General features: G+C 56.8%; 1 protein-coding gene across 3 annotated transcripts in view; it reads right to left on the reverse strand.

Moving 5' to 3' along the window:
- ABR (ABR activator of RhoGEF and GTPase) overlaps positions 1-26,422 on the reverse strand; it is a 199,510-nt gene that overhangs the window by 88,733 nt on the left and 84,355 nt on the right. For all 3 annotated transcript variants that reach the window (XM_056126884.1, XM_056126888.1, XM_056126885.1), the window contains exon 2: positions 3,616-3,800. In XM_056126884.1, the coding sequence (XP_055982859.1) occupies positions 3,616-3,800 (185 nt within the window). The remainder of the gene's footprint in view (positions 1-3,615; positions 3,801-26,422) is intronic.

Genomic DNA, 26,422 nt, shown 5'->3' on the forward strand with positions numbered 1-26,422 from the left:
CCCTTTCCACAGGCACGCATCTCTGTCCTGCTGGCCCTAATCGCATGGTCTCGGGCAAGTGGCTCCCCCTCTCTGAGCTCAGTTTGCTCCCCATTTAAGCCAGGAACCCGCTGAGCCTCCATGTCATCAGCCCAGTGGGGTGATGCAGCGGCTGGAGGCGTGATGAGGGGATCCCTGCTGGGGAAGACCTGAAATGAGGCGCTCCTGGAGGCAGGAGGTCGGGATTGTGCGGTCGGCACCGACACACACGGGCCACGGTGCACCCACGTTCCTGGGAGCCTTGTGGCAGGTGTGTGGGACCCTTGTCCTGTGCTGTGGTACACTCAGCCGCCGGCAGCACAGAGGACGGCCCTGGGGCCGCCTGAGCTGGGGGAGGGGGTGTTGGCAGGGCAGGGCTGCCCGCCTACAAGAAACCTTTCTTGGGGCAGGCACAAAGCAAGGCGGCACGGGGTGGGTAAGCTGCTAACACCACCCAGAGGGTGTCCGTCCAGGACTGAGGCCAGCACAGACGGGGGTGGGGTGCAGTGCACAAAAGCCAACTCAGCAACTGCCCAGCAGGTATTCATGACTGGCTCCTTGCAGGCCCTGGGCCTCAGGCAGCACGACCTGAGCCCCAGCAGTGAGCCAGGCCAGGGTGGCAGCCCCCCACCTCACCGGGGTCAGAGGGGTAATGCCACTCGCCTGCCGTGTCCCAGCTACGGAGCAGTAAATGCTCACTGCCCAGTGCTCACATGCCCCTTCTCTGTGTGGCTGGGAGAGCGCGATGTGCCGGTCACTTTCATGAGTCCACCTGACTGGGCCACGGGATGCCCAGGTCTCTGGCCAGGCATTAGTCTGGGTGTGTCATTGAAGACGTGTCTGGGTGAGACTGACACTGTCCTCGGCGCTGAGTAAGGCAGACAGTGAGCCACCCCTCCCTCTGCACTTCAGGACGGGGCAGAGAGGCAGAGGAAACGGCGCCAGGCCTGACCCAGGCAGCCTCTGTGGCCTCACACCTGAGCTGGAATGGCCCCCTTTCTTGGGCGTCAAGCCTGCTGGCGTTCAGCCTGGAACCTGTATCCCAGTGACTCTCCTGGTTCTTAGACCCCCCCAGAACCCAGGCTGGAACCATACATACATCTGCTGCCTGGGTGTCTGCTGCAGTTTCTCAGCCTCCAATACTGAGCTAGTCACTTTTCTCCCTCCCTCCCCTCTTCCCCCTCCCTCTACCCCTTCTCTCCTCTCCCTCTCTCCCTCTCTCTCCCTCTCCCTCCCTCCCTCCTTCCCTCTCTCGCCCTCTCTCTCCCTCCCTCTCTCTCTCTCTCCTCCCCTCCTTCCCTCCCTTTCCCTCTCTCCCTTTCTCTCCTCTCTCTCTCCTCTCTCTCTCTCTCTCTCTCTCTCTCTCTCTCTCTCTCTCTCTCTCTCTCCTTTCCCTGGGGAACACTGAATAATACAAAGACCCACCCTTCAGCTTCTAGGTACAAGTTGGCTGCATATTTGGAGTGGAAAGCCCAAGGCTAGGAGCCCGGAATATCGAAAACAATCATCTGAATTGGTCCCAAAATCTTCTCAGTCACCACACCGGAAACCTGGCAGGGAGGGGACCTGCCGGTTCAAAGGAGCAGAACCCAGAATCAGAACTCTTGGCTTTCTTTTCTTTCCTCTGGAACCGAAACAGCCCTGACACACTCAGGAAAAGGTGGGTCCACGCCCTGCGAGGCGCCCCAGAGTACACAGCAATGCCGGCACTGGGCGCTAGGTGGGGCCCGTGTGCCACCGCAGAAGGGCAGGCAGCCTTGCCACTGGAGCAGGGGAAGGCCAGGCCGACAGGGGATGGATGCAGGTGCCGAATTGCTGGGACGGGAGCTGAACAAACACTCCCCGCCCTTATTTTGCATGACCTCTAGCCAAAGGCATCAATGCTGCGCTTTTCCAAGCCCCAGATCTCAGATCAAGTTATTTCCTAGTGGTTCCCGGCTTGGGCTGCAGCTCTGCTAAGGGACCTGTTAGTGCCTGGAGCCTCAGGACTCCAGGGGGGGAGGGGGGTCTCTCTCCTTTATGCTCGTCACCTACTTCACTGGAAAAAACACAGGCAACATCTATTACCGGGAACCCCAGCATCGATGGATGAGCAGACCAGCCAGGGAGTCATGTGAACGGGTCAGGGACAGGGAGCTCGCACGCCGTGAGGCAGAGAGAAGGCAGGCGCCCTTTCCTGCAGCAGGCCGCTCGGGCAGGCAGCACTCTCAGTGCCCAGCCGGTCTGGGCTGTGCGGTGCCACGGAGGACCTTCCGGAGCCTGAGCACTGCGGAATAGCAGGTGAGTCCTCCAGGGCTTCCCTGAGCCCAGCGTGACCAGAGACCCGCAGGAACTCATCCCTGACTTCCTCTCCTGTCCCCTGCTGGCCCTCAATTCAGGTTCCAGAATGCACGCTCCCCTCTCTGAAGCAAGACTCCTGCCTTCCAAGGGGGACCAGCTTGCCTTTGAGCCCCCCTTTCTTAGGACAAGAACCCTGGCTGTGGGGGCACTGAGTCTGACCCACACCCTCATCCGTGCCCTCCACCTCCCACCTGCCCCCACTGTCCTCTCCCAAACTCAGCTCGCTGCCTGGCGATCCGGAGCTCTGCCTCCATCTCTGTTGCTATGGCAACAGTGTGGCTTCCCCCAAGTGGGAAGCTGTTGTCAAGGCCCCTGTTGCCAAAGGCTATAACAGCCACCGGGCCTGTGAAGAGGGGGGTGAGCTCTGAGAATGGGGTATTGGGTGGGGAGGGAAGGGGGCAGGGGTTCTCAGCAAATGGTAGAGTCCCACAGTCACCTTTCTGTGGCCCCCCCCCTCGTCCCCCCACTTCCCCCAGCCCCTGTTGGAGGAAAAATAAGCATCGCTCAGCTTTTCTGTTGCTCCTCAGCGGGGATCAGTAGAAAGAAAGGGGGGAGGCCCCGGAACACAGCTGGATGGGCCCTCTGCCAAGCAGGACCAGGTATTTGCATACCCCCACCCCTGGGATAGGGCAGGGGCAGCTTCATTCCCCCCCCCCCCACCCGCGCATGCCCCTTTCTAAGAAAGGCCCGAGGGATTTTTGTCTGGGGTGCACACTAGTACAGGCAGTGAGCGCCCTGGGGTCGGGAACTGCTCTTGGGGAGCAGAACTGCAATCGAGCAGGTTCCCGAGTCTGTGGAAAATGCTTCTCCCTGGAACGGGGCTCGGGGGCACCGTCAGCTGAGTTCCCTGCAGACTCCACAGAGGAGAGAGGATATAGGGTCTGGGACCCTCGGGGAATGTTACAGGCAGCTGTCCCCACCTCCAGTGAGCCCAGAGGGAGGCCAGCCTGGTGTCTTCACAGCCCCTGGGGTTGTGAGCCTGACCATCCCCCCCAAACCCAAGCCCTCAACTGTAGCAGAGGAGCAGAGAGGAGAGTGTGCGGGGTGGGGGGGGGGAGGCAGGCAGGCAGGAGCAGGGGACAGAGCCGCAGGTGGGGGCTGTCTGTGCAGGACCAGGGCTGGAGGAACCGAGAACCACCAGCTCCCGGAGTCGGGCCCCCATCGAGCCGGGACCCACCCTCTCCTCCGTCAGTATCCCTCCCTCACTCCCAGGCCCCCTACCCTTACAAACCCAGAAGGAAAAGCGGGGGGACCTACCCCAGGTGCCAGTCCCTCCGGTGGGGTGGGGGAGACGCTCTCCCCACTGCCCTGGTTGCGGGCGCTGAGCTGGGGCGACATGGTAGGCGACTCGTCGATGTAGGGCATGGTCTCCGAGCCCTCCGGGGGCCCCTTCTGCTCCTCATGGCCCTCGCCGTCGTAGTCGTCGGTCGCGTAGCTGAAGTCTGAGACAAGGAACAAGAAGGGCCACTGAGAGTCCTCCACCAGGGCTGCCAGCGACTGGTAGCGCAGAGGGCGCCGGCGTCGGCCCCCAGCTGCCATGACCCCAGCCGCACCATCCAGGGGTGCCCACCGGCCAGGGGCTGGGTGGGGGCCCCAAGCCTCGAGGGGGCCCGGTCAGAGCAGCAGGCGCTGATGGGTCTCTGCGCGTCAGAGGCTGCTGGGAGCTGGGGGGCGGGGGGGGAGCCACACCGCGGCTGCCACCCGTTTAATCGCACGTCAGCCGCGTCCTGGCTGGAGCTGCAGCGTCTCTGCCTCCTGCCCAGTTCCCAGCCTGAAAATTAACGGGGGAGCAGGAGGCAGGGCTCTTCCAACTCTCCTCTCTGAGTCACCATTTTGCTTTTTATAGGGAGTAGGGAGGGGGGGCGGGCCCGGGCGATGTCACTTCCTGAGCCCCTCCTCCTGGGTACCATTTGAACACTGAGCCCCAGCCCTGGGAAACAGGGGCGGGGAGCAAAGGAGGTTTCGGGGTGGGGGTTGAGGGGCTGGCCCCGAAGGAGCTCTCACTCCTCACACAAGGCCCCTGAGGGGGCCGGGGGCGGGTGGGCAGAAGGCGGCCCTGATTTCTAATCATTCCCATGGAGGCTTCCTTGGGAGAAGGAGGGGAGAAAAGGCCGCAAGGAAGTTGGAGTTAACCCCCTCGGCGCTGCTGCCAGAGCCCAGGCACAGACACCCGTCCTCGGGCCTGGCTGGCCAGCTGGTGGGAGCTCAGGACAGCACCTGTTCAGGCCCGGGTCACCCTCGCAGCCAGGGGATCTCCCAGAGCCCCTCCAGCTCAGGGTTCCCATCACATGTGCCCAACTCAGGGTCCACCGCTTTGTGCCGCTCGGTCCCTGAGCACCGGCTGCAGGGACGTTGGGGCCAGGGGTGGTGGCCAGAGAGTTTGCGGGAGCCGAGGAAGGCCCTGCCCTATGCAGGTCCAAGGGCCTCTGCCAAGCTCTCCACAGAGCCCGGGCTCCTCCTCCTCAGCTGTCACACACACCGGCCCTGCGGCAGCCGGGGAATGCGGTCACCCGGTCACCAGGCCGCCTGGCCTTTGGCAGCCGGAGTGTCCCGGCTCCCTGCACCTGCTCCCGCTGCCTTCCTCTCCCGGCCCTGTGCAGACGGTCCTTGGCGATGTCGGGGGACGTGGACATGTGCATGTGGAGATCCCCCTGGACCCAGGGCGCCAGCCCCTGAGCAGCAGGGGTAGCCAGCACCCAGGGCACCAGGGCACTGCCCATGGAGGTGGCAGGTGGCGGGGAGGGGTTCGCCAGGTCCTCTACCACCTGCTTCTCTGTCACCCCCCTTCAGAGAGCTTAGCACAGGAAGGATCGGAACCCAGCCCCAGCCAAATGGCATTTCTCCCTCTCTGGATCTCATCAGCTCTGGGAGAAACCAGGATGGTGCTCCCGAAGGGTGGGCTGGAGAAGAGTGGGGGGGGGTGGCATGGGGGGTGAGATGTTACCCCTAGAGGGCCAGAAGTGCAGAAAAGGGCCCCCTCGAGTTTGCTCCATGCATTCCTAGGCACATTCCCTTTCCTGGTCCCCAGATAGCCGGGCAGCTCGAGAAGTCAGTCAGAGACCAGGCGATTCTCCTGAGACGAGGAAGCAGAGAACACTGGAGAAAAGTCCCCTGCAGGAAGCAGCCTGGCTGGGCGGGAGGATGGAAAGATGATGATGATGATGATGATGATGATGAGAGAGAGAAAGAGAGAGAGAGGGAGAGAGAGGGAGAGGGAAAGAGAGAGAGAGAAAGAGAGAGACAGGACAGAGAGGAAGAGGGAGAGGGAGAGGGAGAGAGAAAGAGAGAGAGAGAGAGAGAGAGAGAGAGAGAGAACACAGAAGCTGGGCTGCAATGCAAACATGCCAGAGACTTTTCTCCCAGTATTTCCTCTTGCTGCTTGGCCTTCTCCCACTCCCCACCCCAAAATAAACACACACACACACACACACACACACACACACACGCACACACTGTTTCAGGTTAAATGTGACTTTGCCCATGAAGGCCGGCTTCTTGGCCATGACTGCTGTGGTTTTAAAGCCCCTGAGCTTGGCCTGCACCTTGACACTTTGGCTATGCTGCAAGGGCCCAGGAAGCCGGGTTATGCCATGGGAGCTGGGCTAGAGCCTCACTCAGGCAAGCACCATGAACTAGAACCAGCACTAGGAAAAATAAAAAAAAAACCAAAATATCAATGGGAGACGGCTTTGAAGTTGAAAGCTACTTCTCTGCATAGCTTTCCTCAGCATTTTTGCAGGCATTTTCCTGCTGGGAACAGGCAGTGTTCTCTGTGCGGAACGACATGTGTCCAGCGGCCAGCTGAAAGACAGCTTCTCGGAGAGGCATGGTCCATAGGATGAAGTTCTGGCTAATGAGATGTTAGGTGGGTAAGTGTGGAACTTTCGAGGAAGGCCGCTCGGAGAGATTGCTTTGGCTGGAAGGTTTATTTTGGGAGGACAGTCAATGTGTTAGGAGTTCTCCAGGTTCCTCCCTCCACTGTCCATGCGGACAGCAGTGAGAGGGCTGGAGCTCCTGCAGCTCTACTGAATCATGAGGTGACCTTAGAGACGTTCTGAACAGTAAGCAAGGCTGGGTCCGCACAACAAGCTACCACACCTCATCCCACCCCAGAAGTGCCTACCTCTGCCGCTTTCAAATAAGAAAAGAGAGAAACAGGTTGGCCGGTGAATGACTTAAGGGGGAGAGCACATACCTAGCACATGTCAGGCCCCGAGTTTGATCTCTGGCAACGCCTGGCTCCCCTGAACACAGCTGAGGTAGCCCTGGTGGTCCCAAGCACTGCCGAACCACATAGCACACAGTGAGACAACTGCACCCCCCTCCCCCCAAGAAAAGAGCTTGTTCATTTAAATCACTGTCATTTGATTCTTATGTTATATGAAGTCAAACCTAAATGTGACGGATCCAGATGGCTTTCGTTGACATTCTGTCCCGGTACTTTTCCTCCTGCTGTAACTGTTCCTTCTAAATCCCTTCAGTGGATTCCTTTCTCTTCGCCTACCCCTTCAAACATTAGTATTCCTTATCCATCCTGTCAACAGAACACTGCTCAGGAAATCAAAGGGACGAACTGCTGATATGTACAACAGGAACACGGCTCACAGGCGTTACGTAAGTGGGAGAAGCCAGCCACGCGGCGCATCCCGGGGACGCACTCACAAGGAGTTCTAGAACAGACGACGTTTCTCCCTGGTCAGCAAAAATGAGCGGCTGCCTTGGGGGTGGGGGGCAGGAGTTGACCAGAAGGGACTCAGAGCACACTCTGGGGAGGGGAAGGGGAATGTTCTGTGCCTTGACAGACACTGAGGTACCCAGGAGGATGCGTCATCACAAACAGGGGTTTCTGTTTGGGACCGAAAACCCCTTCCTCTCGGGCTGGAGAGTATAGTAAGCAGGGCAGGGTGTTTAGTTTTGCTCTCAGCCAACCCAGGTTCAAACTTCAGCACCATACATGGTCCCCTGACCCCCTGCAGGAGCGATCCCTGAGCCCAGAGCCAGGAATAAGCCCTCAGTGTTGCCGGGTGTGGCCCCAAAACCAAAAATAAAATAAGGAAATACATTAAAACTCCTCTTTTGAGTGACCCACGTGCTGGCTTGGTGACACGAGATGCCCTGGTGTCTACAGCTCATTCTGGGACAGAGGCCAAGTTCAACAGGTGGGGTCTAGGCAGGCAGGAAGCAGGGGTGAGTGAGGGGAGACGCCCCTGTGGGGACACGGGGTTCTGACACTTGGATGTCTGTCTGGATTCCTTCCTCATGGGGAGGGAAACTGGGGTTCCTCAGGCTTCTGCCACCCCTTCTTTGCTTGCTCTCCCCACTTTCTTTCATACTCGGGAGAGGTCGGGGCTGTGGACGTAGCTCTCTGATGACTTCCTGGATGTCCTGGCTCAGAAATCTCCACTCCAGCCTGTCTGGACTCTCTCTGCTCCTCCCGCTCACCCCGGGCTCCACCTCCACCCTCACCAGCTCCTGCCCATCAGTCCTACCACTTCCTCTCCACAGGGGCCCGGACCTGGGTTCAATCGTTCTTCATGTCCTTTGAGGCACAGTCCCAACCCTTCTGCTCAAGGCCTTTTCACAGGGCCACAGTCTTCTGCCCTAGAGCACCAGAGATTTTTTTTAGGTCCCCCAAAGGGTGAAAGAGCGGCTTCTGTCTCCCGCAAAAGAGATGTCCAGATCCTAAAACCGTGGCATCTAAATGTGACTGTATTTGGGAAAACAGTCTTCCGGATGTCGTTTAGCGAAGGATTTTGAAGTGAGATCATCTTAGATTAACCCTTGAGGTCCTAACGCCACCGATGCTGTGTCATTACAGGAAACAAAGGGGAGGAAACACTGAGTCAGACCACATGAGGATGAGCGCCAGACTGTGTTCATGCAGCCCGAGCCAAGGAGAGTTTGAACCCTACAAACGGCAAAAGGCGAGTAAGTCTCCTGCCGCTCCGCAGCTCCTGTAAGAGCCGCAGCACTGCGTGGCCCTCCACGCTAGGAGTGACCCCAATGCAGGCCGGATGTGGCCCCCAAGCAAAACAAAACAAACAATTCTTCCCCTCTTCGAGCCTTGGAACAGATGTGCCCCACCAATGTTTTGGTTTAAAACTCTAATTTTTTGATGAGTAAATACAGTTCTGAATAAAGTCTCCCCCCCCCACACCCTTTCTCCCAATGTCAGGGATCAAACCTGGGGCCTCACACATGCAAATCAAGTGCTCTACTGCTGAGCCACAGCTTGGGCCCTAAATTTTTCCAATCACCAAATTCGTGATAAATTTTCTTCCGTGACAGTCTTATGGAAATGAGTATGTTCCACAAACACACATCGCTGTTTTCCACCTCTGCGCCTTGCACACGCTATTCTCACACCTAAGCTCCTTCCTCGCTCGATCCCTCGAGTTAAATTCTACTTAGCATTGAAATCTAGCACGGCCTCATCCTTTCCTGGATTTATAAAACATTTCTGCAAACCAATGAGAAAAAAATGAATGCCTCAGGCCAGAGGGAAAGTATAGCAGGTGGGGCCTTTGCCTTTCATGCTGCTGACCCAGGTTGATCCCCGGCATCCCACATGGTCCCCTGTACCTGCCAGGAGTAATTCCTGAGTGCGGAGCTAGAAGTAAGCCCTGAGCACCAATAGGTGTGCCCCCAAAATGATAGCAAGGATGAACGCCTCAGTTTCTAAGAGAACAGAAAATTCCAAATAACAACAAATGTCTTGGTATGCTCATTAAGGAGATGTTAACCTCACACCTAGACAATGTAGATCGTAGGTGTTAACCTCATCTGTTAGATGTAAATGTTAAATTCACCTGCATGTTCTACTTTTTAAAATTTTTTTCAATTTTCCTGTCAAATCAGTGAGACTTTTTTTAAATGAAAGAGCCAAAATGGTCAGAGGATAAGCATAATAAAAAAATTCTTGGACAAAATAGGTAACTGACACTTTTCTTGGTTTGTCAGCTAGTATTGAAAGATTCAATACATTTCTGTGTATGTATGTGTTTTATTCATTTTTCTGTTGGGGTGAGTTTCCAGCCATGCTCAGAACTTACTCCATGCTCTATATTCAGGGATACATGAGGGGTGAGGGACTCTGGTGACCATATGTGGTGCCACGGATCAAACCCAGGTCAGCCACAGGTCAGCCATGGGTCAGACAAGTACCTTACTCCCTATGCTAACTCTCCAGCCCCAGTTGGTACAGCTTTCAGCCAAGGATTATCCAACACTGTTTCTTAAGAAAACAATTACAAGTGTACATAAATAAAGTTACATGTGATCAATCCCAGGACTATTTATGATTGTGAAATATTAAAAACAATCTGCATAATTAACTATAGGGGATCGGCCAAGCCAACTACAGTATTTCTCTAAGATGGATGACGACATAGTTACGAACATTATATAGATGCATCATTTTATTAAGGGAAATTACTAATAACTTGAACCGTATGCAACTATGATAAAATCCAGATGTTCGCATGTACAGAGAAGAAAGCGTGCAAGGCAGAACACAGAGAGTTCTCCAGCATCCGGCACCCAGGAATCTTGGAGAAATGGATACAGTCTCACACCCAGGGGACCCGCAGATGCTCCTGTCTCCTAGCTGCTCTCTCCCCCTGCTTTCCTGTTCCTTTCCCCATTCCTGATTTTGTATGAAGTGCCAATGGACCTTGTCTGGGCAAGATACTGACTTTCTCTGCCTCCCCTCCCACTCACATTGACCCTCTGGCCTGGACATTGTTCTGGTCAATGAGATGCCTTGGCAGCTGGAGATGAGGCTCAGTGGTACAGCACATGCCTGCAAGAGGTGAAATCAATTCCACACACGAAAAGGGGAATGTTGGGCTGGAGCGATAGCACAGCAGGTAGGGCGTTTGCCTTGCACGCGGCGACCCGGGTTCAATTCCTAGCACCCCATATGGTCCCCTGAGCACCACCAGGGGTAATTCCTGAGTGCATGAACCAGGAGTGACCCCTGTGCAACACCGGGTGTGACCCCCCCCAAAAAAGGGGGATGTTTCCTTGAACTTAGATGTGATGGCCAGAGTGCCAGTAGCCACACTACTGCCTTGAGGAAATGATCAAGAAGAAGAGAGGTTTTTCCCTGATGCTGTGGAGTTGTTGAATCATGCTAAAAATAGCCCCCTCTCCCCCCCATTTCTCGTTAGGTGATATTTTGAATTCCCTGCCACATTCCTCAGTGATATCCTTAGAGGGAGGTAATCCAATCAGCAGCGAAACATTCTGGAGTCTGGGAAGGTAGTTCAGCCATAAAGCCCATGCCTTGCATGTGTGAGCCCCTGGATTCCATCCCCGGCACCACAAAAGCAACCTACCACAAACTCTAGATGTTATGACAGGTGCATCTCCAGGTATAACAAGTAAGAGAAGAAACAAGGAAGCAGGCAATAGTGGGGGTAAATGAATGGCAGGAAGGAAGGTTTATCAGCGTGGCTAAGAGCAAAGGCCTGGGGTCACATGACTCATATCCAATCCTGGCTCTCTCCCTGCCCCACCTCCCTGCTCAAGGCAGTCCCTTAGAAACAGGGATTAGTTGGAGGGATAGGTGTGAGAGAGGAGAGGGGGCTGCTTGCAGAGGGCTTGTGGCAAGGACTAAGCTAGATCAGCACGCGCAGCACTTAGTACATAGTAAGCACCCAATAAATCTCAGCCGCTATTATTAATAATATTAATTGACTTTTGAAAGATGTGTGGGAGCCTGCCAGGCAGATGGGGGACGGGAGCAGAGTTCTAGGCAAAGAGAAGAGGCTTGGCAAAAGCACAAAGTGTGAAACAGCAGGGTCCCTGAAGGGAGCTATAAATAGCCGGGTCTGGCTGGAACACGGAGCGTGCAGGAGGGTGAGGAAGAGAGCGTGAGGGAGCAGTGGGCGCACACAGCACCCAGGGGCTGGGCACCAAGTGAAGTATGGAGCAGGACTCAGGGAGACCAATGACCCTGGCCGTCACCCACCGTGGGGTTCTTGCCAGCCCCCAGAGGCCAAATTCCACTCAGTCTTGAGAACCCCCTGGCCTGTGGCCCTCAGTGGAGCTGCACTGCAGGCAGAGTCCCAAGATCTCCAGACTCCAGGTGTTACCGGAACAATGACCACATGTGATGAGGGACACTGGGTCCAGTCCTGGCATGGAGTCCAGTACTGGGTTCTGAGCCAAGCCTGGAGAGACCAGTTGGACCTCAGACACTAGAGAGAGGGTTTGCCTGCGAAAGGCAGGCCAGGTGATCAGTCACCCCTTCTGCTGTCCTACAGGGGCAGGACGAGGAGCCCAAACCGCCAGAGGCTGAAGCAGTCACACCCCTCCCCTGAGGCTGGCATCAGTGACTGATGGACACGGTTAGGAATGTCCTTGGAGCCCAAAACCCCCAAAGATGTCAAAGATTGTTAAGGCAGTGGGGGAGCTCCAGACACTTTTGGTCCCTCAAAGAATCTGTGGGTGCAAGATAAAGGAAAGTTCTAGAGGCCAGGTGCTGGTTTGGGGGGGTAAGAACACCTGCCTTGCAGGGGCTGGAGCAACAGTTCAGCCTTGCAAGCGGCTGACCTGAGTTTGATCCCCAGCATCCCATATGGTCCCCTAGCACCACCAGGAGTGATCCCGAGTGAAGAGCCAGGAGTGACCCCTGAGCATCATCAGGTGTGGCACACACACACACACACACACACACACACACACACACACACAAACCCAAATGAACAAAAACAAAAAACAACAGGACACCTTGCAAGCATGAGGTCATGAGTTTGATCCCTGGAGCCCCTGCATGTCCTGGGCGTAGCCCCAATAGCTCTGCTGCCTGTGAGGTCCAGCCAGGTGTGTGGGGACACCCCAACTGCAGGATGCAATCCCTGGGGACCCCTGCAATGAAAGAGCATTGCACACCATGATCAGGCAGCATAACCCCTGGTGGACACAGAGACCCCTTCCCCCCTGCCCCAAACTCACAACCAGAACACGTACGTGAAGGAAAAAGAGTGTGAACCTGGGCCAACACAGAAGCAAGCACCGAGCTAAAGGAGAGAGTGAGCCTCATGTGTGCATGGTGGAACCTAAAAGCTCCACAGCCCTGATGGGGACCCTTGGCGAGCACCACAACCAAATATGTCAGCACCATGGCCAGGCATGTGTATGACCCGGTCGCTGCAGCCCAACAACCAAGACAAAAAACAGAAAACGCGAGATGCCAGGTGTGGTCCTGCCCTCCCGGTGTTGAGGCTGGTAGCAGGTGAGAATACATTTCCTGCTCTAACGTCAGTGATGGGGTGGAGGACCTTGGGGAGCCCAGCCCAGGCGTGGACACCATTCCTCTCAAGTGCATCAAAAGTCGAACCAGGGAGATGCTCAGAGGGCTGGAGCACAAGGCAGCTGGGACAGAGAAGGGATCACTGAGTCAATAATGGTTGGAGGGAAAGCTTGGGATGGGAGATGTGTGCTGAAAGTGGGGAAAGGACCAAACATGATGGCTTTGCAGTATCTGTACTGCAAACTGTAATGCCCCAAAGTAGAGAATGAGTAAGAAGGAAATTGCCTGCCTTAGAGATGGAGGAGCGGATGAGTGGAGGTATACTGGGGACATAGGTGGTGGAGAATGTGCACTGGTGGAGGGATGGGTGTTTGATCATTGTATGACTGAAACTCAAACATGAAAGCTTTGTAAGTGTAGCTCATGGTGATTCAATAAAAAAGGGGTGGGGGGCTGAAACACAGACTGAGCCCCTGGGAGCCCCAAATAGGGATTTCATCCTCATCACTGCACACAGTCCCCTGAGCCCCGAGATGTGATTCTAAAACAAAACAAACCCAACAAAATAGAGGCATCAAAAGTCTTCAGTGTCACAGGCTCTGTGTGCCACAGGTGAGGACGGACAAAGGAGCCCCCTGCCCCCAGGGCTGTTCCAGCTCACTGCCCTGTGTGACTGAGAGGGCTGGGAACCGGATGCCCACCACAGAGCAACCCCATGCCGGAGAGATCTGGCGATCACCGTATTTGGCAAAAGTAGACACGGAGAAGCACAGGCAGTTCGAGTCCCTTCACAGGAAGTTTAAGAACAGGCAGTCGTGGGCAAGGTGACAGACGTTTCCCACAGGGTCAAGAGGGAACTTTCCAGGCTGGGAGAAATGGTCCCCGCTCTGCTGGGGTGCCGGCAAACACGCAGAACCAGGAGGTCTTTGTTCTGCCCAGTGCCAGACCTTCCTGCTCTTTGGAAATTTCAAGGCGGTGGGGGCCAGAGCGATAGTCCAGCGGGGAAGGCCCTTGCCTTGTACACAGCTGACCTGGGTTCGATCCCCTGCACCTCATATGCTCCCCTCAAGCATCACCAGGAGTGACCCGAGTACAGAGCCAGGAGTAAGTCCTGGGCACTGCCCAGTGTGCCCCTGCCGCCCCCCCCAAAAGGAACAACAACAAAAGGAAAGCTTCAAGGCAGACCAGGGAGTGGGCGTGGACTAATGTTTTCAACCCCAGCATCACAGGCCTCCTGAGCAACCCCCAAGCACTGCCTGGGAGGCCTCCCTCATCTCAAAAGCTCAAGGGGTGAGGAAATAGCTCAGGAGTGGCAGCTCATCTAGTGTATATTAGTGCTTGCATTCACTGGGGCTCCTTTGGGATTTATTCTGGTCCTACCCAGCGGTGCTCAGGGCTTACTCCTGGCTCTATGCTCAGGAAGGTACTTCTGCTGAGACTTGCGGGGCCGTAGGCCAGCTGTATTACCTCTGACCCTGAGGTAACACCTCAGGTGCTGAGTTGATCCCTCCCAAGCACCACCAGGCGTCAGACCTGCATGACCAGGCAGAGCCTCTCTGGAGCGGCGGCCCCAGCTCCCGGAGGGTGGTCCCCGTCAAAGAAAAGCTGCAAACATGTCCAGATCAGTAGTGCCGTCCCGGTTCTCACAGGCAGCTGGGGTCAGGCCACTTGCCTAAGCTCTCGGTTAAGTGGACACCAAGCAAGGAAGTCTGGACCCTACCTGAGCCCCTCAAACAGAAAACCCACGAGGCGGCTGCTTTCATGCAGTGTGAGGAGAAACAGGGCCGGGTCTGCAGGGCTAGCCGGGCTAGCAAGGGGTGCTCCTAGGGCTCAGGGCCCAGGAAGGACAGGAAAGCTGAAGCCAGACCCCCACAGCCCTCGCCCCAGGATCAGGGGCTCGTCCACTTGCTACCTGCGGGGGCTGCCTGCTGGGCCCGGCTGGGGCAGCTCCTGCTCAGGTCACCTAGAGGCCAGGCCCGTCCCCGGACTGCTGAGGACCTGTATGCATCACTTCCCACATCACCCCTCCTTCTCTGCCATTCCCCCCAAATTACTCCGCCACTAAACCGAGCTTCCCCCGCACCCCAAAGGTTTGTTACATTAAACATTTGGGACCAGGAAGCTGGGACGACATTACAGCAGGTAGGGCGTTTCCCTTGTACGCAGCAAGATCTGGATTTGATCCTCGGCATCTCATATGGTCCCCCAAGCAAGCCAGGAGTAATTCCTGAGTGCAGAGCCAGAAGTCCTGAGCACTGCAGGGTGTGGCCCCAAAACAAAAACAAAAAAACTGCTGGGGCCAGTTTGGAGGTGATGACTGCAGGGACTGTCACCTCCTCCAGCTAAGGGCACAGAGGCTGTGGAGCTGGGTCTCCCCATGACCCACTGGAAACCAGGACCCCACCCAGACTCAGCAGCCAGGGACTCTGCGTCCGGGCCCGACCGAGCTGGGGCTCTGGGGATACCAGCCAGCTGGGTCTCTTGGAGTGTCACTTCACCATCAGTGAGTGAGATGACCAGGTCACAGGGGGCTGGTGACCATGGCAATAATTCCATGGTTGAAGGGCCTGGACAGGATGTGAGAGGACAGGTCTCAAGTGAGGCTAGCAGGGAGGGCACTTGCCTTGCACGCGGCCGACCCAGGTTCAATCCCCAGCCTCCCATATGGTCTACAGAGCCTGTCAGGAGTGATCCCTGAGTTCAAAACCCCTGTCCACAGCCCCTCTTCCCCCCAAAAAGAAAAAGAGGCTGGCTAAAGGCTCAGGAGAGGGGCTGGAGTGATAGCACAGCAGGTAGGGCATTTGCCTTGCATGTGGCCGACCCGGGTTCAATTCCCAGCATCCCATATGGTGCCGCAAGCCCGCCAGGAGTGATCCCTGAGTCCAAACTTTCTGTCCCCAGCCTCCCTCCTTCCAAAGAAGAAAAAGAGGCTGGATAAAGGCTCAGGAGAGTCGGCTAGACACCCTCAGGGTTCCATGACCCCCATTAACGCCAGGAGCCCCTCCATAGAGGGCTTTCTGGGACCAGCGTCTCTCCCATGGGATTAGTCTTCCTCTCAGCACTCCCTTCTCTGTGATTGGTGGGGGGTGGGGGAGAGGTAGGTTAAGGCATAGGCTGTGGTAAGTGGACCAGGTTCTGGTCTCAGTATCACAGTAAAGAGCCTGTGACCCGGCCAAGACCCTTCACCTTCCTCAGCCCCAGTTTCCTCTTCTGTTCCGTAGGGCTAAGGATGGAAAGTTCAGAACTGGAGAGATAGTACAACAGGTAGGGCACATGCCTTGCACACGGCCACCCCTCTATTCTTGGCACCCCTTAGGGTCCCCTGAGCTCTGCTAGGAGTGACCCCGTGCACAAAGCCAGGAGTAAGCTCTGAGCAATGCTGGGTCGGGCCCCCAAACAAAACAAACAAACAAGCAAAGAAAATGGCCATTTTTCAGGAAGATTCTGTGGGGTGGCAATGCTGCCCGAGGCCACGTGGTGAACAAAGCCGTGACCAATACACCTCAGTCTCCTTCCTGGGCACCCTGTGCCCTCGAGAGTCCATCTACTGGACCTGAAAAAGCAGCCAGAACCCAAACTGGACTTTGGCAAGTTACCACTGGCCTAACACATGCAGGTATCCTTGGTCCCCTGACCGAGCAGTTTATCTGCCATTCTGAATGTGTGCTCAGCGCCCAGCTGACACCACGGGTCTGTGACACTGTGGGAAACTTCACCCTGAGAGGCCTGCTCCCCACTTCACTGTACACTGGCACCCCCAGGTGGGGGCTGTCTGGCAAACAAGCGCCTGCTGACTCCCACTCTGAAGATGCCCACAAGCAGGGGCTCAGGACTGGGGGTGGGGTGGACATGGCTTCCCGGTGAGTCCCGAGAGGCTGAGAACCATCCACGGAAGACCCCCCAAGGTCCCATATGGCCCTTCAGGCCAGGCCCGAGGCTGGGACACTGCCCTCAGTGGTCATCGGCCAGGTGGGAGGGGAAGGACGGAACCTTCCTGCACAGGGCAGGCGTGATGGCGGCTAGAAGGATGGGGCTGTTAGCTGTGAAGAAAGGGCAGAGCTGGCAGGCAGGGCAGCCCTGTCCCATTCACAGAGGGCCCTGGACCCCACACAGGAGGCCCTTGGGGAGGACAGAGCAGGGACACTCAGCCCGCCCAGAGCTAGGGAAGCCTTAGGGGGTGTGACTCTGCAGCACAGCAGTTGCCTTGCATGTGTGAGGCCCCGGGTTACATCCTGGGCACTGCAACAAGAAAAGAAAGGAGGGGAAGGGAAAGGAGGGAGGCTGCTGAGGACCGGGCAGCGTGTGCTGGGGGCTCCCGGCAGCGGCTCCACCCCCGTGCCCGGGAACAGACTCCAGGCCCCTGGTAGGGTGCAGCGCAGCCCCTCTGGTTGCCATGGAGACCAGATCTGATCCTCCTCCTCCAGCCTCCCTCTGGGAGGCCAGCAGTGCCTGTGGCCTACTGGAGAAGCCCAGGGCTCCAATGTCAGAGACAAAGGGCTCCTTGGGTCTGGGCAGAGGACCAGGTGAGTGGTGGGGGTCAGCCCACGAGCTGGGCAGAGCAGAGAAGGCCACATCAGTGGCCCTGCTCAGAGAGAAGCTAGCCACTACTGGCCAGTGTCCACAGCAAGCCCGCAGCCAGGGCCTGCTTCGACCTCACAAGCCCGAGGAGAGGAAGACTGCTGGTAAGTACCTAAGTACCACCCCCTCTTCCACACAGAGGGAAACTGAGGCTGAGAGAGGTTCCTGTCCACAGCAGCAAGCTCATTCTCCGGTCTCCACTTACTGCTTTTCTGTCTTCCCACATCTTTGTCCACCCAGAAAGAGGACCTTCTGGCCCTGCTCCTACATGCGACGGGTGCGAGAGAGAGAGAGAGAGAGAGAGAGAGAGAGAGAGGGAAACTGACAGAGACACAGAGAGAGAGACAGAGAGAGACAGAGAGAGAGACAGAGAAGACAGAGGGAGACAGAGAGACAGACAGAGACACACAGAGAGAGAGACGGAGAGACAGAGATAGAGAGACAGGGAGAGAAAGAGAGAGACAGGCAGATAGACACACAGACAGACACAGAGAGAGACAAACAGAGAGACAGAGAGAGACAGATATAGACACACAGACAGAGACAGAGACACACACTAGAGAGACAGAGACAGAGAGACAGAGAGACAGAGACAGAGAGAATGGGCTAACAGCCTGCCAGCACGGAGCAAAGTCCACTTCACTATGTCCCCCCCACCCCCCCCACCCCCCCCCCGCCAAGCAACAGTCCAGCATAAACACTGACAGACCCAGCCGCAGATCAGACCTTCCAAACAGGCTCTGCAGCCGGCAGCCTGTGACCAGCCGGGGACACAGCACCTCTGCCCCATCCATCCCTGCTCCTGCCACCACCCCAGCCAGGCACTCATGCTCTAGCCTGCAGGTCTCGGGAATACACAGACACGGCTGCTCGCTGAGCCCACGGGAGTGCTCTGACGGGCAGGCAGACGTCGCGCAGAGAGGCTGTTTCCCAAAGCCAGCCTTGGATTAAGCAGACCAAAACCAAAACTGAACCAAAACAACAGCAGCCCAAATCCCACCAAAACAAGACCAAAATAAAGCATTCCTCAGCAGGAATGCACTCGCACCGGCATATTCCAATTCCCCCACTAGGTGGCAGGAGTAGGACGAGTCAAGGCGGTCCTTCTGCAGGGTGAGCATGTTCAGACGCCTGCTGGTGCCTGCGGTTACTCCCAAATCAGTGCTCTGCTGTACTCAGGGAACAATGCGGTACCAAGCTCCAGACCAGCCAGCTGCACTTTTTGGGGAAGATTGGGCCACCCAGTAGTGCTCAGAGGTTACTTCTGGCTCAGTGCTCAGGGATCACTCGTGGTGATGGGGTTCAAACAGGGCTTGGCCACGTGCAAGGCAGTTCTCTTCCTGGCCCCTCTTTGAGCAATCTTCCCGGGCCCAGGACGGCCTTCTTTACATATCCCCGGGGCACTCAGGCCATACTCACATGAACAGATGCCTGATAAACTGCCCACTGGCCGATCCCATCCTGAAGACAACTCCCCGTCTCTTCCCTTAACAACCATTTCAAGGGGGCAGAGAGAAAGTCCAGTAGGTCCAGCACTTGCTTTGCAGGGAGCTAACCCAGGTTTGATCCCTGGCCACTCCCTATGGTTTCCTAAATCCCACCAGGTGGGATCGATCCCTGAGCACAGAGCCAGGAAATAAGCCCTGACAGCTCCGGATGTGACTCCAAAACAAAACCAAAACAACAATAACAAATAATTTTATCATTTAGGGTCTGGGGTCTGGTGGTCCCGCTGACAAACCCTGCAGGACTTCCAGTCCTTCGAGTGAGCAACTCTAACTCGCCTTCTGCTCCCCCTCTTGAGATGTGGAGAAATATCCAGCACTGACACTGGCCTGAGGTGAATGGAGGCTGGGCTCTGCCCTCCTGGGGCGTGTCGCTGGGCCCCCAGGAGGCAGAAGGGAGAAAGAATCAAAGGGCCACTGTGGTGCTGACCTTGGACGCCAAGCCCCCTTATCACCTGCCTGGCCTGGCCTCCTCCCGGCCCCTCTCCCATATAAGGTTTTATGAGTCCTTAGGGGATTTATGAAAAATTAAATGACTCTCAATCTAGTGCCGAGAGGTGGGCAGGGCCTCTGCAGAGAACAGATGCATATAGTAAGGTCCAGAAAGCCTTGCCCAGGAGCTGCAGCGAGTATCAGAGTCTATGCGCCCTACCTTCATGGCCACGGTGCCCTTTCACGTCAGAGCCCCATAGTCCAGCCTCTGCAGAGATCAGCCATGTTGTTTCCAACATGCACAGCCTCTCATCCCACCCCCCAGAACACCCCACAGTCCTGCTCAGGCTGTCCGGAGTCCATCACTATAGGTTTTCAGCTCAAGCGGCACCCAGGGTCTCCCTGGGCCTTACAGTGATTCTGCTGGAGAGCCAGAGAGATAGCATAGTGGGTATGGTGCTAGCCTTGCACACGACGGCCCAGGTTCAATCCTTGAATCCCATAGGGTCCCCCGAGCATTACTGAGAGTAATTCCTGAATGCAGAGCTAGGAGTAACCCCTGAGCATCACCAGGTGTGTCCGAAAAAAAAAAAACAAAAAAAAATACTTCCTCCCCTGCTCACCCCTCACCCCAAAAGAAACCAAACCAATGATTCTGCTGGGCTAGAGAGAGTGAGGTGGGGCTCAGGGCACTCGCCTCGCATGCACCTAACCTAGCTCAATCCTATGCCACAAGACCCCCAAGCACTGCTGGGCCCAAGTAGCAACCATGGCTTCCTCTGCTGATGCACTGACCCAGTTGGCCAAGAGTCATTAGGAGACCCTCCCACCCCCAAAAATGGTCCTAATATTCAATGGGGCCACGAAAAGGTGGCTCGAAATTCATCATCTCATAGTACAGTGGTTAGGGTGTTTGCATTGCATGCAGCCAACCCAGATTCCACCCTCTGCCCCGCATCCCAAATGGTCCCCTGAGCCTACCAGGAGTAACCCTGAGCATCACAGGGTGCCCCCCCTCCCCGCACCACTAATTTATCATCTCCCCTGTCCCTATTCCCCTGTGATCAATTGTTTTGCTGTTCCAGTTCCTTTTGTCACTCACCAAGGAGATAAAAGAATTCCTGCCACACACACACACAACTCACTACCTCTTTCTGAAACGCCAACCTCACCTTTCTTTGGGTCGTGAAAAGCCAGGTGATGCTGAGCTGCTCATTTCTGCTCCTTACCTGCCCGCACACCTTGCCACAGGCCTGCGGGTACACGCACACACACAGACCCACCTCCAGCCGGGCACTCCTCTCCCTTCACTCCAGGGAGCCCGGTCTTGTACACATACCTGAAGCCCTGGGATGACTTCAGAGGAACGTGGGATGGAAACAGTGAACTGAGGCATCAGGAGACCAGCCGGATCACAGGCTCTGCCCAGAGGCTTGCCTTGCATGTGGCCGATCAGGGCTGGATTCCCAGAACCACAGATGGCCTCCCAAGTCCTGCGAGGAGTGATCCCTGAGCACCTCCAGGAGTGGCCAACATACCCCAAGAAGTCCAGTGCCTTGCACCTGAGTCTAATAATGACTGCTACTTGTCCTAGAAGGCAGTAACACACAAATCCCTTCTGCCGCCCCCCACTCCCACCCCAGGATACCACCAGTCACTTGCCCTTCCCACCTCCCCATTTCCAGTCCCTTGGTTCCAGGGCAGCTTCTGAGGATCCACTTTCTTCACCTTCACGTGGGGTGGGCAGGGCCCTGAGTCTGCTGGCTAGCACAGCGAGAAAGAATGTGCTCTAGCCTCTTGCTATCACTGCAGCCCCCCCCCCCCGCCCCCCCCCCCCCAGTGAGAATGAATGTGAAGGGTCATTTCCTAGCAGAGGCTGGCACTACCCATGCATGATCCTCCGTGCTCCCTCTCTGTGCTCCCTCTGCTTCTGGGGGCTCTAAGTCTCGCTGGGGGCAGCCATGGGCGGGCGGGCTGAGTCTATAAGCAGCCACGTCCAGCAGTGTCCGGTCCCGACCGACACAGAGGGGCAGGAGCAAGCAACAGGCCAGTTCGTGTGAGTCAAGGCTGTCTCAGGACGGGGTGGCTCCTTGGCATCAACCCCACTGCGTCCAGGTGCGGCCCGCCTGCCCGTCCCAGCCTCTGAGAAGCTCCCGGTCGGCTCCTCAGTGCTCTGCAATCCTCTGCTCTCCGCGCCCCCACCCCCCCGCCCCCCCCAGCCTCCTGGTTCAGCAGAGCCAGGAATGCCGAGCGCCCTCTTCTGGCGGGAGAGGGGAAGGGACCCTCAAATTCCCGAGCTCAGGGTTTGATAGGAGCGGGCACCAGGGGGCGGGGCCTTCCCTGCCAGACTGGGGGACCCACCCACACACCCTACCAGGGTGGGGCAGTGAGCCATCCATACGTAACTAAGCCCCAGAGGTAATGTGTGATGTGAGCCCGGAGGTAGACAAGGGAAAGTCCCATGTTGGTTGCAGCTTCGTGCAGGACAGCAAAAGACAGCGGCACCCCCGTGTTCAAGGTAGGGCGATTGCATCGATGGGGGGGAAGGAGACCTGGACCCGCGTGGGCTAAGTGAAACCCGCCGGCCACAAGGTGACAAGTAGGGTGACGCACTCCTCTGAGAGTCCCGTCCACAGACAGGAAGCAGAAGGATGGCTGCGGGGCTGGGGGAGGGCAGGTGTTACAGGGGTGCAGTTTCTGACCTGCAAGGCAACAAGAGTCCTTGTGTGCCCACGAATGTCCCCAAATGCCATCGAAGTGCACGCTCACAAGAGTAGGTTTTACAGTCACACACTGAAACACAATTTGAAAAATAAACTAAGATACAACAACGACAAAAAGCAGAGAGGGGAGGTGTGGCCTCAGAGACAGAAACTCTTTCATGGGGGCTGGGCAGGGGGCGAGGGGACAGGCCCAGGTCGAGGACCAGCTCATCGCGCAGAGAGAGCTCGAGAGTCACCTTCTGGGCTCCAAAGACAGGCTCCACCCCCTTAGTCTGGCTCCCAATTTCCTGGCACAAGACAAGCCTGGCTCTGCCCTGGGCAGGGACAGCCAAGCATCTATCAGCTCCCATTCTAGCACCGCCTCTTCCATCAGGCCGCACCAGAGTTCAACTTACAACCTTGTGGGGAAGCACGTGGAACCGTCCAGGGGTCAAGGATGGAAATGGGGCTCCCTTGGGGTGGCCTCTGTCCCTGACTCTGCTCCTACCCCTCAGCCACCCCCCAAGTCCTCTGCTCAAGCCCCTTCAGTGGGGGACGCCAGCCTCCACACCAGGCAACCTCAGCTCAGAATCAAGCTCAGGACTCGACACAGCCCAGGGGCAGACAGGAGGGGAAGAAACGGGGCCTTCATCTACCAGGAAAACCAGGGCGGAGCTGACGCCAGGGGCCAGCCCTCCTGGGGGAGAGGGTGTTTGGGCACGTGAATGGCATATCCCAATCTCCCAGGAAAATGAAGGCAAGATTCTGAATGGCAGCCAAGAGCCGGGCTTCCTCTCAGGGCCACGAAGAGACAGAGCAGTTGACAGTGAGATTATTTATTTCCTGTTTTTGTTGTGGGGCCACACCTGGCAGAGCTCAGGGGTTACTCCTGGCTCTGCACTCAGGAATCACTACTGCCAGTGCTTCGGGGGGTGGGGAGGGCATATGGGGATGCTGGGGACCAAACCCAACTTGGCCATGTGTAAGGCAAACTCCCTAACCGCTGTGCTAGCTCTCTGCCCCCAGTTGATCGTGCGTTGGGAGCACAGACTCTGTAGCCAAGCAGGCGAATCCAACGCAGAATTTTGGCTGTGTGAGCTTGAGTGACTTACTTAACTCCTCTGTGCCTCAGTTTCCTCGTTTATAAAATAAACATAAAAGTGGTCTTGTCTTCTATAGGTCCTGTGCCAGTTAAACAGCTTGTTGCAAGTAAAGTATAGAGAAGAGTGCCTGGCTGGAAGTAAGAGATATTAGTGGTAGTTCGGGTTCATGCTCGATCATTATTCTCTCTCCCGGCGGTCCCCACTCTGAGACAGACACCAAGAGGATGCCCGGTGTGTGGGATCTCCTTGGGGACTTCTCTGGGCACAAGACAACGGCCCATGACGCACCTGACAACCTGCTCTGTCTCTGGCCCTGCCCCTCCTGAGGCCCCTGCGCATGCTCAGATGGAGACCTGAGCTCACCCCTGAGCTCATCCCTGGGGGCCCAGGACTGGCTCAGTCATTAGCCTTGGCGTCTCCACACCAGAAGCGGCAGAGCATGGGCCTCCTCTCCAGGAAGGCACATGCAGGCATGGGGCTCTCAGTGCGCTCCAGGCAGCTCCCACGGACAGCCCACTGCAGGGGGACGTCGAGAGTTAAGGCACAGGTCACTGGGAGGGAAGAGTAGAGACAGCAGAATAGGGCGGGGGTGGGGGAAACTGGCTCTGGGGTCAGACTGGGCTTGAGCCCCCGTTGCCCTGTTTACCAGCTGTGTGCCCTTGGACAGTTATTTAACCTCTCTGGGCCTCATTTCATCTGGAAATAGAAAACAGTCCCCAAAGGCCCGGGAACTACGAGGATGAGTAAGTGCCGCTGGGACGCCTTTAGAGAAGTACAAGCACCACCTAAATACTAACCACCAAGGCAAATGACAAGCTTGGCATGTTGGCGCTTGAGCCTGCAAGAAGACCTTAGTACTCCTCTGCTCCTATAGCTCCTGCTGGGTAGGATCAGACCCGCCCCTGCGGGACAGTCTCCAACATTGACTTTTAATCCAGGGGCTGGAGCGATAGCACAGAGGGTAGGGCCTTGCACGTGGCCATCACGGATTTGATTCCCAGCATCCCATATGATGCATAAGCCAGGAGTAACCCCTGTGCAACTCTAGGTGTGACCCAAAAGCCACCCCTCACCCCCCCAAAAAAATAATGACTTTTAATCCCTAGGGGGCCTGAGCAGGAACCGAAAGTTCCATCTACAGATGGAGTCTGAGCTCTGCCAACACCCTGCCCTGCCCTCCTTGGCATGCCCTGGGCCTGTCTGGGGCTCCCTGCTCAATGACTGGCCTCTTCCTCGGAAGCAGCTCCTGACAGCTGTGCTGCAGAGCCCCTGCATGGTTCTCTGAGTGGAGCCGGCCCAGGTTCTTTTTTTTTTTCCCCCGTCATAAGACAGATAGTGCATTTCTTTAGTGAACATCCCAAGACTCCCGAACCCTAGGAGCACATGGGGTCCAAAAGAAGATGTGACAGGGCCAGAACGATTGTCCAGCAGGTAGGGCTGGAGCCCCAGCATCCTGTAAGGTCCTCTGAGCACTGCCAGAAGTAATTCTTGAGCGCAGACCCAGGAGTGAGCCCTAAGCATCACTGGGTGTACCCCCTCACCCCCCAAAAAAGGATGTGACAACACAAAGCCAAAAACTTGTGCTTTAACTCTGTCACTGAAACTCTTGGAGCCCCTGAGCCCCACCTCTGCACAAACGCAGCATGGTCTACTCCCCAGGGAGCAGGAGGAGACAAGAAAAGGAGGATCCAAAGGGATTCACAAGTTTTGTACGAGGGAGGCTCGGGTTCCATTCCTGGAACCTGGATTCCACCTGCATGATCTGAGCGCCACCAGGTGTGGTACCAAAAACCAATTTTTTTTTAATAAGGTGGCAGTGAGCAGCATGCTGTGGCCTGCACAGAGCAGGCATCCCCTAGACACACACCGTTTACCTTGTCCCTCCACCCTGCAAAATATGAGAGGAGATATGAGGACCAGAGCACAGAACAGAGCAGGTGATGTGCTGTGTGAGCAGTAGGATGAAGAGCTCTGTCAGGTGGTTGGTTTAGAATAAACTCCACACAGCACGCCTGCCAGGTGGAATGGGCAGGGATTCAGAGCAGTCTTCTGTGTGTGTGTGTGTGTGTGTGTGTGTGTGTGTGTGTAAGAGGGTGGGTAAGAGGGTGGGTAACGGTTGCATCCCTGAACCCTGGCTTCCCCAGAATCTGGTTTACAAATCTCCCCCTTCCCCTAGAACTAGGCAGAAGGGCCAAGAGAGGGGTTCAAGCCCCCCAGCTGCACACACCACCCTGGGCAGTGCCCACACAGCCTCAAGAGCAACCCACCAGAGCAGATGGCATGTCCGCAGGGCCGGGCATACAGCCCCTGTGTCTCTCACATGACAGCATCACGGGGTGTGAGGAGCCACACCCTGCAACAGGAACTCAGCCTGGTGGTCACCATAGCAACAGGCTCCCGCTCCAGCCTGCAAGGGCGGGGCCGATGCCACCACAGGCAGGAGCCGCTCCCGCTCAGCTCTGCTCCCGGGTAGTGGGCGAGAGAACAAATGAAGGGGATAGGCATGCACCCTACAGAAATCTGTGTCCCCCCCCCCACCTCACATCCCTCCCCTCAACACACACACACACATTTCTTCTCCTCCGGGGGCTGGATCTGAGGGCTGTGGGCCTTGGAGTGAGCCGGGGGTGTCCCCTCTGTGTCCCTAACAAGCCCACAGTGGCTGCAGCCACTTTCGAAGATTCATCCACAAGACCTTGGACACCCTGGGGAGGAGGGGAGAGAGACTGCACAAGGGGCCACTCCATTCCCACATGGGCCCTTCCCTGCTGTGGGGCCAGCGCCCCGGCAGCTCTGCATCCTGCTTCCCAGGCACCCTGCCCTTCAGGATTCCACAGGTGGCCCTGCCAGCTGTCTGCTCAGCGGTGCATGAATGCGCCCACGTGTCCTGGAACTCCTGCAAGACCAAATGTCCCCTGACAGGACCCGGCCCTGTCCTTAGCTGGGGCTGCCCTGGTGGAGTCTTGCTCAGCTGTGGGGCAAGACAGCAGGTCTGCCCTGGAGACGCACCCGCCAAGAGCCACCTGCAGCCTCTCCTTAGAGCATCCAGGTCTCCACCGCATGCACTCAGAAGCAGGGGGCTCAGGCGACCCGCTCACAACCCCCACGCCCCAGGCAGGACACCGGGAAGGAAGCTGGGGCTAGGTGAGAGCCGGACAGTGCCCGCGCTTCCCTGTGCCTACCCATGGTTGCAGGCTCTCCCTCCCCGAGCGGCGGTGCTGGCGGAGATGCCTCCAGTGCCAGGAATGCCTCCTTCCTGCAGGCCCAGCCTTCTCCATCCCCACTGCCACCTGCGCCCTGGGATCCCGCCTCCTTGTCCCGCGGGGACCAGTGCCCAATCAGGAGCTGAGCTGTGCACAAACACCCCACTCTGGGCCCCAGGGCCCGGGAGGGAAGCCTAGGTCACCAGGCCAGATTGCAGTGATGACCCCAGGGCACCTGTCAAGAAGGTGCCGGGCTGTGGAATGTCCTGGGAACCTCTCCCAT

The sequence above is a fragment of the Sorex fumeus genome, unplaced genomic scaffold, assembly GCF_029834395.1.
Source record: "Sorex fumeus unplaced genomic scaffold, SorFum_2.1 ptg000063l, whole genome shotgun sequence".
Taxonomy (NCBI): domain Eukaryota; kingdom Metazoa; phylum Chordata; class Mammalia; order Eulipotyphla; family Soricidae; genus Sorex; species Sorex fumeus.